The 13663-nt window shown below is 37.2% G+C and overlaps 1 protein-coding gene across 1 annotated transcript; it reads left to right on the top strand.

Moving 5' to 3' along the window:
- Positions 1 to 2417: 2417 nt before the first annotated feature.
- Positions 2418 to 13254, top strand: LOC131737730 (mothers against decapentaplegic homolog 9-like). Its single transcript, XM_059028604.1, has 8 exons — positions 2418 to 2557; positions 3035 to 3276; positions 6948 to 7596; positions 8254 to 8511; positions 9055 to 9165; positions 9902 to 10123; positions 10633 to 10889; positions 12674 to 13254. Exons 3-8 carry the CDS (start codon positions 7185 to 7187, stop codon positions 12815 to 12817), a joined length of 1404 nt encoding a protein of 467 aa, XP_058884587.1. The 5' UTR covers positions 2418 to 2557; positions 3035 to 3276; positions 6948 to 7184; the 3' UTR covers positions 12818 to 13254.
- Positions 13255 to 13663: the final 409 nt, after the last annotated feature.

Below are 13663 nucleotides of genomic sequence, written 5' to 3'. Positions count from 1 at the left end.
TCTGGGGGATATTATGATCTTTGTCATGGTAACCTACTTTTTCAAGCTATTGAAAGCTGTATCTTACGAACTGGAGTTCGATTAACCTTTACATTGATGTCTTAGACATACTGTGATTGGTTCCTGGTGACCTTGTGTTTTAAGGCACTGTCACTTGATTGGTTGAGGGTAAAGGCTGTTAACTGCTTGTCTGATTTGTATTTCTGTTACTGACATTTCTTGTTCTGTATCCTTAGCTGCTGACATGAATGTTGGTAAAATGTCTAAGAGATACAAATGGCAAAATCTAGACAAAGAGAAAAAAATAGCAGATATGTTAAATTATTACTTTTCACAAGTTTTTACAAAGGAGGATACGGGCAACATATCCCACATGTCGACCTGTTCCTGTCAAGTTTTAAATAACTTTAGCATAACAGAGGCAGAAGTGTTAAAGGAGCTAGGAGCTTTTAAAATAAACAAATCCCCTGGGCTGGGTGAGATCCTCCCAATAGTACTCAAAAAGTCAATAAGCCTGACTTCTATTAAATGTAAACTATAATAAGATCCAAAATGGAAAATTACCTATATGGTAACAGTATCCTGGGAGACAGTCAGCATGGTTTTAAGGAAGGGATATTGTGTCTAACTAGCCGGCTTGATTTCTTTGAGGCTGCAACATCGACAATGGATATCTGCAAAGCATATGATATGGTTTATTTAGATTTCCAGAAAGCTTTTGACAAAGTCCCGCATATAAGATTAATTCTCAAACTGAATGCAGTAGGGATTCAAAGAAATGCATGCACATGGATTAGGGAGTGGTTAACATATCGAAAACAGAAAGTACTGATTAGAGGAGAGACCTCAAAATGGAGCGAGGTAACCAGTGGAGTACCACAGGGATCAGTATCAGGTCCTCTGCTATTCCTAATCGACATTAATGACTTAGATTCTGGTATAGTAAGCAAACTTGTTAAATTTGCAGACAACACAAAAATAGGAGGAGTGGCAAACACTGTTGCAGCAGCAAAGGTCATTCAAAATGATCTAGACAGCATTCAGAACTGGGCAGACACATGGCAAATTACATTTAATAGAGAAAAGTGTAAGGTACAGCACGCAGGCAATAAAAATGTGCATTATAAATATCATATGGGAGATATTGAAATTGAAGAAGGAATCTATGAAAAAGACCTAGGAGTTTATGTTGACTCAGAAATGTGGGGAAGCTATAAAAAAAGGCCAACAAGATGCTTGGATATATAGTGAAAAGTGTTGAATTTAAATCAAGGGAAGTAATGTTAAAACTTTACAATGCATTAGTAAGACCTCATCTAGAATATTGTGTTCAGTTCTGGTCACCTCGCTACCAAGAATTAAATATATTCAGTCTTGAACAAAGAAGACTACGAGGCGATCTGATTCAAGCATTCAAAATTCTAAAAGGTTTTGACAATGTCGACCCAAGGGACTTTTTCGACCTGAAAAAAGAAACAAGGACCAGGAGTCACAAATGGAGATTAGATAAAGGGGCATTCAGAACAGAAAACAGGAGACACTTTTTTACAGAGAATTGCGAGGGTGTGGAACTAACTCCCCAGTAATGTTGTTGAAGCTTACACCCTGAGATCCTTCAAGAAGCTGCTTGATGAGATTCTGGGATCAATAAGCTACTAACAACCAAACGAGCATGATGGGCCGAATGACCTCCTCTCATTTGTAAACTTTCTTATGTTCTTATGTCACTTATTACCTACTGTAAATAGAAAGAGTTACTCCTTTAGTACATCAAGGCTAAGCATTTACTGACATTTTTTTCTTTTATCAAAACAGCCTTTAATTTGCAATGGCTGATGAGCTGTGCCTTGATTATATATATATATATATATATATATATATATATATATATATATATATATATATATATATATATATATATATATATATATGTGTGTGTTAATTGTAGGATCTCTAACTTTTTACTTTCTTTGCTAAATGCTAATACAGCATTTATAACATAAATGTAAACCTGATCTCAATAGCTGCTGTTAGTGTTAGATCCTTTGAATGTGAATGCCTGCTACTTTTCTCGCTAATGTTCCTCTGATTTAAATTGTATGTAATGTATTTAGACATTTCTCATTTCAGTTCATATACTGCAGTGGGTGTAAGCCTACTTCTTGAATGTGGGTTTGAGTGGAAACAGTTCGCTCTGAATTGGCTTCTCGTTTTAGCAGCAGTCCGTTTTGATGAAGAGCATATCTGAGCTCCGCAAAGAACACACTGTACACATTGAGTGTATTGCTAAAGTCAATTGCATTGGCATTAAGACTGCAGTTGCTGTAAACTCTAAAAATGTCAAACTCCTAGACTTTCTGTCGCCAGACACGGTTGCGTCATTAGCTCAACTCGTCACTGCTCGGGGAATCAAACCGTGTTCATCCGCAAGAAAGGAAACTCTCCAGTCCTAACAATAAAAAATCAATAGACCTAACTGGGGTCTTATCAGAGGTTGCATGAATGGGTGGTGAATTTAGTAACAGCTTGGTTTTAACGGGTGAACAAGTGCCTGCAGGTTGTACCATGTATCTTATCTTACTCTGTAAACATAAGATGTGTAAAAAAACTGTATAAACACGTGTTGCCTGTAATGTAGTCGATTGCTTTTTGGTGACAATTTCATAAATGATAATAAAAAAATAAATAAATATAAAGTATTATTCCACAGCATTACCGTTTCAGTTCAATCCCTCAATTGGCATTTGACACACAGGTAAACTCATTTGCCGGTCGTGTTACTTACATGTAACAACGATTCATTTTCAACACATTTTAAATACGTGGCCTAAAGCGCAAACAAAATACTGTCTGTAGTTTACGTCACGTTTATATGCACCAGTAACAGTACTCTTGATTTGAGTTCCCCGTGGTACAGTTTAAATTAACCCTTCACCGTCTGCACCAGAGATGCCACAGTCCAGTTTCAGATGGATTTACAGCTGACGTTTTCATTCCATTTTAGTAATAAGCTTCATTCGGGCTCTCTTACCAGATCGTAATTAGCAAAGGCTCCTGTCTTATCATTTTTGGATCCACTTGTGTGGCTCAGTCAGACTGCCTGGGAAAGTTCCAGCTCTGCGGATGGATCCAGCACTGGGGCGCTGAGGCTCCAGCCTGACTGACGCCGGGGCAGTGCTGCTGCTAATATGTGTTCCACACCTCCAGGGCGCACAGACAGGGAAGAGCTGCACTGTACTGATAACTCCCACGAAACAACATACACGCGAACAAAAGGTATGAATGCTGCTTTTTATAAAAATGTGTATTCTAAATTTTGCATCACTTCCAAGTGCTTTATCATTTATTATACAGGTGTTTTGTTTACTTGTATTTTGGACCAGGTAGCAATTATAATTACAGTAAAGTTAATATGTGTTAATGTACGTTTTTGTACATGAAATATAAAAGATGGTTATTAATGTGATATATATTTTTACAATTCATTTGCTTTTTTATTTGTTTTAAAAATCACAATAAATGGCCTATTCAGGTAAATGTTTTGCTTAATAATAGAAGGAGCGATCATGACTTCGATAGTATTCATTAATGATTCACTTGTGTGCTTATTTTATTCGAATCTGTTGACAAGGAGCCCTGCTATGTTGGGTCGTGGTTCTTTTACCTGTCATGCTGACATTGGTTTCAAGGTGTTCTGCGGCAACATTATAGCTTATTTGTTGTGTTATGACATTAAACAAGGTGTACACTTTGGGTTAGTCATAGGAAGTCGTTATTTACTTTATGAATTGCCCAGATGATAAACTGTTAAGGTAATTAGATAAATCCCAGTCAGGAGGAGACAGAGTGACGCCAGTTTTCTTTTCTTTTTTTATGAGAGAGAGAGAGAGAGAGAGAGAGAGAGAGAGAGAGAGAGAGAGAGAGAGAACGAACTATATCCATTGAACAATTCAGCCTGAACAGAACAAACCCATTCCGTAATAATAATAATAATAATAATAATAATAATAATAATAATAATAATAATAATAACCCACCATAGCATATTTACTTCTGTTTCTGTACTTTATATCACTGAAGAGTTCTCCACATGTTACAAGCGTGTTGTGTAAATACTGTAGTACATACACTATGTGTGCTTATTGGTGTAGTGCCGTGTGTATGTTGTACTGTTGTCGCTGTTCTGCTGCTAGTAGTAATTGTAGATAATTGATAATGTATAGCACCATTTAAAAGTGCTTTAAAATGCGGTAACAGAATAAATCCAGCTGTGTTCTTTTTAAGAGTTTAAAAATACTAGTGTATGCGAAAGGGCATGTTTACTGACATGTTTATTGTTATTATTATTATTATTATTATTATTATTATTATTATTATTATTATTATTATTATTATTATTATTATTATTATTAATAATAATAATAATAAACAAAAAAATGGCACACATGATCCTAGTGTGGTTGTCTTTCAAGGGAAATTGCTACAATAAAAAAACATGGCGGCCACGTTAGATGACATCATCAACTTACAAAACTGGCTAATAACTCCTTGTAGGGTGCAGATCGGGCCATGGTTACTATGAACACATAGTAACCCATGTATGCATTGTGCGCTAGTTGCTAAAGTGTTTGGTACTGGTACTGGCACTGGCATTCTGCACTATTTGCTAAAGTGTTTGATACTGGTACTGTTATTGGTATTGGCGTTCTGCACTAATGTCAAAATACCAGCAGAAGTATGAGGATTAGATGAGATGCAAGTCCAAGTAAATTTTTGTACAGACTTTACCTTCCAGGATAGCCAAAACATGCAACATTTATAAGAGGGTTAAAGTTATAAATGGTTTGGTACACACACACTTATTTATGTAAATGCTTATTAAGTACTGGGGTAAAAGTATGTCACATATGGTACACATCACTCTGAAGTCTGGTGTAAAGTCATTCAGTACTTCTTAGGGAGTATTACTCTTTGAAGCACCATATCCGAGCAGGTTTGAGGAGCAGTGGAATGGTCCTCAGGGAGTGGTTGGAACGTATCCCAGGAATTCTTGATCGGGGTTAAGTCAGAAGATGGTAAGAGAACAAGGCTGAACAATTGAATCAACCCCCAGAGATTTACATTATACTGCTGTAGATCCTTTCAATGTAAAACCTCCTATGCACACCACCCAATCAATAATATTCATGTCTCTATTTATGTCCACACCACTCATTATGGAGGCCAGTACACAGTTCCAGGCATGGGGGCATGATGGGGTCTTGTGACAACTTGTATCTAATATGGTGAAGTAGATCCTATCTAGCTGATACACATGAAAACATCCTGGATGACTGCAGAGTTTGTCAATGGTCCTGTAATATCAGGTACAGATGTTGCCAAACAGTCTTTGCCTTGGGATGGCCACTGAGTTGCAGCGATGTTTTGCCACACTAGCAGTAACAGTGTAATGAAAAGACTTTTAAAAGCAAAATGCGGCTCCCACATCTAGCAGCCTCTAGTCACAATGCAGCAGCTCAGCATACCTGGATTCTTCTCCTTCTGAAGAGTTTTCTGTTGCTCAAAGGTTACACAAACTCACCTGTGTATAAAATAATGTAATCCCTTCTAAAAGTTGAAGCCATATAACTTCTGCTTTGTGGCTAGAGTTCAGATGGGTTAAGGACTGAAGAGATTTGGGTGGTAACCAAGAGTTATACAGAGTTAGGACTTCCAGCCTGCTGTTGGATAAATAAAGTGTTTATTGGCAGTTTCTCTTTTTTCTGCAGGCTGACTGAAGACACCACACCTAAGGGTTCATTCTAATATTTAAAAATGTATGTGCTTGCATTAGAATATGAAATGTTTATATTGGTTTTAAATATAGAAATGATAATTAAAACATGACTGGATAGTTCATGTTTATATAACAGGCAATTAGAGGTTTATAATTGAATTGTGGAAAGTATACCTCAGTATGTGCAGTGAATCATAAAGTATTTAACAGCTGTTTAAATTCATGTGTCAGAAGTTCAAGGGGGTAGTAGCAGCCAGGCACAAAATAAAACATCTCTATGATCGATTAGAAACAGAAGGTTGAACAAGGAAAGCATAAGAAATGGTAATGCTTTTAAGATAAGGAGACTATTAACATTTCCTGTTTCTGTGGTGTATCATGGTAAAAGCAAAACAAATTGTACTAAAATATAGTAAACGGATGGTAAAGCACACCTATACCTGGTTAACAATGGTAAATACATTTTGTATTATAAACATATTAAACTTTTGGTGTGGTCTGCTTTTATAAGTTGAAGGGCAACTTGGTATGGATGTGAGGTTACAGAGTTGTTTTTTAGATTCACTAGGCCTATATCATTTTCTGTTTGAGTCAATTACATCATTGTGACCTATGGCCCTAGTAGAGCTCTCAGAATCATGTCTAACTTCAAAGAACATCTGAAACATCAGAGTGCCACCATTATCCTGCCCTTCAGCCTCTTCTCTTAGTGGATGTATGAAATACATCAGTCAGAAATACCAAATAAAGCAATTGTTGTATTTATTACATGTAGTACATCTAGAGAGTCTGTTGCAGGGGACAGGTTAATGGTTACACTTTGGTGATCCAGATGTGGAGGCCTCAGGGTTGCTTTACATTTTTTTGGTTTTAAAAAAAGCCACCAGGTTGTGCCTTTATTGTGATTGCATTACAGTATGTGGCTTCTCTGGATGCAGAGGACTGATAGTGGGTTAAAATTGAGTAATAAGTCAATTTGGGGGATATGCTTAAAATTCGCCAGGCCTAAAGCAACGGACTGCTGTTTACAAAAACAAAACCTGTTATTGGATTCTGCATGAAAAAAAGAGATCAGCATTGAAACATGAGACACCTTAACACCGGATTTATCATTGCAGGTCAACCTTTTCATTTGACGCTGACTGTGGTTCTTTCTTTTCTGTTCCCACAGATGAAAGCAATACTATCTTGGCATCTGGCTGCGTAAAAACAACATTCACAGCTTGAATCTCAAATTCTCCTTGCAGATACCAGAGCCTGAGTAGCACTGAACATATTTGCTTTAGTGTGGCAAGCTTCCAAATTACACTGCAACCTTACCCTGAATACAAGGTTAGCAGCATACAAGCGGTTTAATAGGCCTTACAGGCAGCCTCAACTCCAATTTATTTACCCCACCAGTCTCCCAATGCATGCCAGCACGGCCATCACTTCACTCTTCTCCTTCACAAGCCCAGCAGTGAAAAAGCTACTTGGCTGGAAACAAGGGGATGAGGAGGAAAAATGGGCAGAGAAAGCCGTTGATTCCCTCGTTAAGAAGCTGAAGAAGAAAAAGGGAGCTATGGAGGACTTAGAAAGGGCCCTGAGCAGTCCGGGCCAGCCCAGCAAATGTGTGACAATCCCTCGGTCGCTGGACGGAAGGCTGCAGGTGTCGCACAGGAAAGGCTTGCCCCATGTCATTTACTGCAGGGTGTGGAGGTGGCCTGATCTACAGTCTCATCACGAGCTGAAAGCCATGGAGTGCTGTGAGTTTCCTTTCGGAGCAAAGCAAAAGGACATCTGCATTAACCCCTATCATTACCGGCGGGTCGAAACACCAGGTATGTATTGAATGCATGTAGCACAAGACATTGTCAATTAGTTTTTTATCTTATGTTTTTGCATACACATATATGCACTGTTAAAATTAGCGCTGTGACAAATATTCTAATGTACTTTGTTTTGTTTATGAACTAATTTGATGTAGTACCAGGCTAATCATTAACAATGAAAGAATATACAAAAATGTATTTGAATTTTGAAAGAAACTACCCTCATGAACTTTACTGCAGAATGAGCTTAGCGAAGTTTACTAGAATATAGGCAAACAAGTCAAAGCAGGCTGTAGTCCTGTACAGCATGAAACCAGCACATTTACAAACTGTACGTTTGCACAGATCAGCCTCAAAGCGAAAGTGCAGTTTTGTGACTTGAGTTATCATGCCTATAGACCACTTCATCACATAGGACTGACTGCCATTATTAAATGGGTTAGTATTACATTTTATGGCAAAAATATAAGGTTCAGTCTCAGTTGGGTTTTTAAAGATAAACTTTTCTAATTCTCACACCTTTGTTGTTTATTTTTACTAATTGCTCTTTTTAAAGCAAAGTGTTTGTCATTTATTACATTTCTTTTAGTAGTTCTAAATTCAGCACTGTTGCGTGTGTAATAATTATGGATGAGAAATCAACATGACCTCTAATTCCTGTTTCAGTATTGCCTCCTGTGTTGGTTCCACGGCACAGCGAGTTCAACCCTCAACACAGCTTGCTGGCCAAGTTTCGCAACGCCTCTCTGCAGAGTGAACCGCTCATGCCACACAACGCAACCTACCCAGACTCCTTCCAGCAGCCACCCTGCAATGTTTTCTCATTGTCACCAAACAGGACTTTCAGCCAGTCCCCCTGCACCATCAGTTATCCCAGCTCTCCAGGAAGCTCCACTGAGCCCGGGAGCCCATACCAGCTGACAGGTAGGAAACTGAATCATATACACTTGGCCATTTTAACACCATTTTAACCCTACACAGCTCTTGTTAATCTACTACAGCAGTCTTACTTTAGTCTGTTTTTAACAAATATGACAAGTGATGTGCAAATCAATATAATTATATATTTATATATTAGTGCCTACAGTAGTTAGAATCACAGTTACTCAGGGTACTAGCTAGTGCAGGTACAGGGCATTGTATACCTTTTTGAAGCGTTTTGATAATATTAAACATATGGTGAAATTCTGGCTGAGTGTTCTTGAGTTTAACACACTACTTTATCTCAGACTAGCTGTTAAACTACGTATAGATTCTTGACGAACTTAAATACTAAATTATAGAATTGTCAGTAGCATTCACATAATACTAGCGTACAGTTGACACAATTATTGAATTTTGCAGTTTAAGTTTTTCTAACAGGGTTATCGAACAAGGTTGGGTCAGTTATGAGAGAACGAGGATGAGAATGCTGCATTGGTTGCTATAGTAGTGTGCAGGACTAACGGCTGACTTGTCTCGTAACAGCTGAGACCCCACCTCCTCCATATAGCATGGCAGAAGCAGTAACCAATGATGACGTGAAGCCCATGGACTCATCAAACCAAAATATGCTAATACTGTCGGCTCCTCAAAGAGGTACATCTTTAACTTCAACTATACCTGAATAAGGCTGTAATTTTAATCCCAAGCAGTACTGATTAGCTCTTATAAGAGAAAAGAAACAGTGTGTCACATATTAAACAATTAACTAGGGGGCTGGACTTCAACTGAAAATGATAAACAAGTCAGAACATGTTTCTTGGTTTTTGTGGATTAATGTAATGGTACCGGTCTAATATAAACACATACAAATTACAGAACTTGCATTTATAAGAAACTACACTATCCACTAGGTGGCGGCTATGACTGTGGGGCTGATATAAAAACTTGATATTTTTATGAACCTCTAATAGCTGAATTCTTATTTTATGGCTATATAAAATCTCCAAGCATGTTATTAATTTTGCTATTATCAAAGTGACCAAATTGACCAAAATTATAGCACTGAATTACAATGCACTTTTGAAATATTTTTTTTCTATTACAGATTATAAAAAAAAATTATATATATATATATATATATATATATATATATATATATATATATATGCCTTAAAAAAAAAACTACATTGTGTATAAGTGATCCCTAAAATCCTGGAAGTATTTGAATGTTTCCCAAAAGATTCCTTATATTTATAAAGTACAATGGTGCTGTAGTATGATGGAATGATTTACCTGAAAAAGATCAATATGATTGCTCTAAACATGATGTAACAGTAAGTATTTAACCACATACATTGTTCCTGTTTGCTGTTTATCTGCTGTCATACAGAACTGCGGCCTGTGTGTTATGAAGAGCCAGAGTACTGGTGCTCTGTTGCTTACTACGAACTAAACAACAGGGTAGGAGAGACCTACCACGCATCCTCTCGGAATATGCTTATTGATGGCTTCACAGATCCCTCAAACAAGACAAATCGGTTTTGTCTCGGGCTCCTGTCTAATGTCAATCGGAACTCTACTATTGAACACACCAGAAGACACATTGGGAAAGGTATGTGCAGAACTGCTCACTGATGCATAGCTTCAGCAATGGGGACATAATGGAGGCATCTGGATGTGTGCCACCCTGTACTTTTCCTGTGTTGCACACCTTTTTGTGAGCAGTATTAGAACACAGTGGTGTTCAAGATACTGTACACCAGATTTTCAAAATGTATAAAGCAGTGTAAATCTGCTTTGTTTTTACTTTTGAACTTAAATGTAATGCTGTTTTTCTGATGAATTCTTATGTTTTTGAAGTAAAGGTGTAAGAATGTGATTCACTTTTGTATGTCTTAGATCTTTATCAATGGGAGATTCACTCCACAAAAGTTGCAAAGTTTAAAAAATTAGGCCCAAAGTAGGAACCATATTACAACTGCAGTTTTATGTTAAACTTACCATGTGTATTCATTATTTCCTAAATCATTTGAGGTTTTTGAGTAGGATACGTTCAAAGTGACATTAACAGAGTTCTAACAGTGCGAGGTATAAGCCAATGTTTTTAAATGCTTTTCTTAGGCGTCCATCTGTATTATGTTGGTGGGGAGGTGTATGCGGAATGCCTGAGCGACAGCAGCATTTTTGTGCAGAGCCGCAACTGCAACTACCAGCACGGCTTTCATGCCACCACAGTCTGTAAAATCCCAAGTGGCTGCAGCCTCAAGATCTTCAACAACCAGCTGTTTGCTCAGCTTCTCGCCCAGTCTGTCAGCCATGGCTTTGAGGTAGTCTACGAGCTGACAAAAATGTGCACTATCAGGATGAGCTTTGTGAAGGTAAGAATGGCATTATTACAAGACCCTTTGTATTCCTACAGAGACAATACTCTTTGAATGGATGTTTGATACGTAACCTTTTCACTGTCCTATTCTGGCCATATTAATGATACACACCACTCCTTTTCAGACAGTGGCTTTACAGCTTCTGCAGTGCTGTATTCAGGTGATTCTCCCAGTAAATTACCATTACAGTTGGTGGCCAACAGTCTTTAACCATTTAATTACCACATTGTTTTAGTCTCTGGAGATTTGTACTTCATGTTTACAAACCATTGTACCTAATATGACATTTTTTCACATTCTAATGACTATAAAAATACTGTTTTGACAATAGGTATATTTCCTTGTGGTAACTTAAACTAGATGCAAGTTTAAAGAGATTGTTTAATACAATGGTTCATAAAATGAATAAGCCTTAAAGAAAATAGGCCAAGACTACTGTTAGCAACTAGCATGCTTGTCAGACTTACTTGTATTGTATGCAACACTAAGCTAAAGCAGCTTCTTAGTTGTGTTGTTTATACATACTGTAGTTTTCTGGTTGAAAATTAAAAGTTGATTGAATAAAATCTAATTCTGTTGTAGCCTTGAGTAACATGACACTCTGTTAACTAGAATTGAATAAAGTATGTTTTTTTTCCAAAGTATGTCCCACTTTGAGGCGAGAGTTCAAAAGCTACTACATATTTTACATAGTCTTCTTTAACCAGATAAACACCCTGGAGCAATCCAGCTGGAAAACAAAAAACATCTAATTTCCAACTGTAACAGAGCAGTCCATTTCATGATCACAGTTGCTATCTTCTTCCAAAACTACTATAACTCTGACCCCTGGACTTCTCTCATGAATAACCAGCAGAGGGCATGCATGTCGATAGCTTACCGCATTTCCTTTCTGTTGTGCATGCGTTGAATTGACAACAACTGGCAGAAGGCACAGCTGTCGTTATCCATCAGATCAACAGTACGAAGGTCACTTTTGAAATCAGGACTTAAAGGATGTGTTGAAGTAAGAATACCGCTGTTAAGAAAGGGGAACAAGACTAAAAGGCTAAAATATGCACAAGAGCACAGAAATTGCACTATGGAACAATGGTCAAAGCCAAAGGTGGTTTGGACTGTTGATGGATGAGCAACGACACCTGTGCCTTCTCCCAGTTCTGCTATCAATTCAACGCTTGTCTTCTTTCTATTCCTTAAGGATATTATCTTCAAGTATTGTTCATCCTTGTTAGACAGCTTTTTGGGTCTTCCAGTCCTGGGTTTGTCAATTACAGATGATGTTTCTCTGCACTTGTTGATTATGCTTCAGATACCACACCTTGAAAATCGAGCGATGCAAGCTATTGCAAGTCAAGGTTGTTATAATAGTAGAAAACACTAGTGGAGGCTTTGAGTAAATTGTTGATGCTCATAATGCATCAGAGTAGAAAAATGCAACATGTCTAAGACTTTGCACAGCAGTGTGTGTGTGTGTGTATATATATATATATATATATATATATATATATATATATATATATATAGCTTCACAATACTATCCATAACCTGTTATTACAGAATATTTTAAATACACAAGTCTCTTTAAACCTTGGTGCGCAGTTTGTCTGGTAAAATATAGTGAAAGAAATGTGTCCAAGGACAACCATCACATCAGAAGTCAAATGAGGAACCTCTGAAAACCCCCCCAAAAAAAAAAGAACCCTTGCTTGTATTTGTTGTTTTATTAATTCAAGGAAAATGACCAGTTCCTAAAAACGGAATTTTCAATGTATTTCCAGGGTTGGGGTGCAGAGTACCATCGCCAGGATGTCACTAGCACTCCCTGCTGGATTGAGATCCACTTGCATGGACCCCTGCAATGGCTAGACAAAGTCCTGACTCAAATGGGGTCACCTGATAATGCCATCTCTTCAGTCTCTTAACATGCAGCACAGCACTCCTCTATAATATGCTATTGCGGGCAGTGGCTTATAGGACAATAACTAAACAATGTATATGTAGTCTTCTATGAGAGGTTTAATTCCAGATAATGTTTTCATGTTGATGCATTTTTTTTTATTTTGGTGTCTAGAACAGTTGTTATTTTTTGTAGTCTTGTGTGTTACCTTATATAATAAATAATGTACTTTTCTAATGCTGTATATGAAAATTTACATTTTCTGAGTATCTGATACCGTAATGTACAATAACTCAACTATGCAATACATTGCTGTGAAGGTTTGTTTCATTTTACCATACCTTTGTTTTTTAAAACTTGTAAATTAATATTTTTTTTCTTGTTAATGTGTTGCTGTTGTTTCTAATTTTTGTTTAATATAATTTTTTGCCTGTCTTTAAAATCTTGAATCTCTGTCTAAAATGTGTAATTCTCTTTTATTTCTAAAAATGATTTGCCTTTCCTATTTATCACATTTCTCCCTGACATGCTTTTAACCTCTGGTCATATCAATTCTACAGACCACATGCTTCGAGGTAGTGTCTTCATGTACCACTTTATTTAGTGATTCTCTCAATCAAGTTCCAGAACAAGTGTCCAATAATTAACCGTTTCACTGCCCCATTCTTTTAACCTCTGGCCTTGTGATACAGATCACATGTTTTTTTCTATTCACAGAGATGCCATTCCCACTGCATTACTCAACTGGGGATGCTTTTGGTAAAATAATTAATAAATCTAGTTGTAATTGCATTGCATCCATCTTTAGACATTATTGCAAGCCACTTCCCATTCATATTGATCTGACCTAGAATGGGGATTTCACAATTTG

Source organism: Acipenser ruthenus, chromosome 8 (assembly GCF_902713425.1).
Source record: "Acipenser ruthenus chromosome 8, fAciRut3.2 maternal haplotype, whole genome shotgun sequence".
NCBI lineage: Eukaryota > Metazoa > Chordata > Actinopteri > Acipenseriformes > Acipenseridae > Acipenser > Acipenser ruthenus.
Note: the sequence above shows the minus strand (reverse complement) of the source record. Positions and strands in the feature narration are given on the sequence as shown.

What these genes read in the sequence shown, in the direction of transcription:
- LOC131737730 (XM_059028604.1), top strand. Translation starts at nt 7,185, where the DNA reads ATGCATGCCAGCACGGCCATCACTTCACTCTTCTCCTTCACAAGCCCA. An exon ending in GAGCCCATACCAGCTGACAG is followed by an intron (nt 8,512 to 9,054) that starts GTAGGAAACTGA and finishes GTCTCGTAACAG; the next exon opens with CTGAGACCCCACCTCCTCCA. An exon ending in TCAGGATGAGCTTTGTGAAG is followed by an intron (nt 10,890 to 12,673) that starts GTAAGAATGGCA and finishes ATGTATTTCCAG; the next exon opens with GGTTGGGGTGCAGAGTACCA.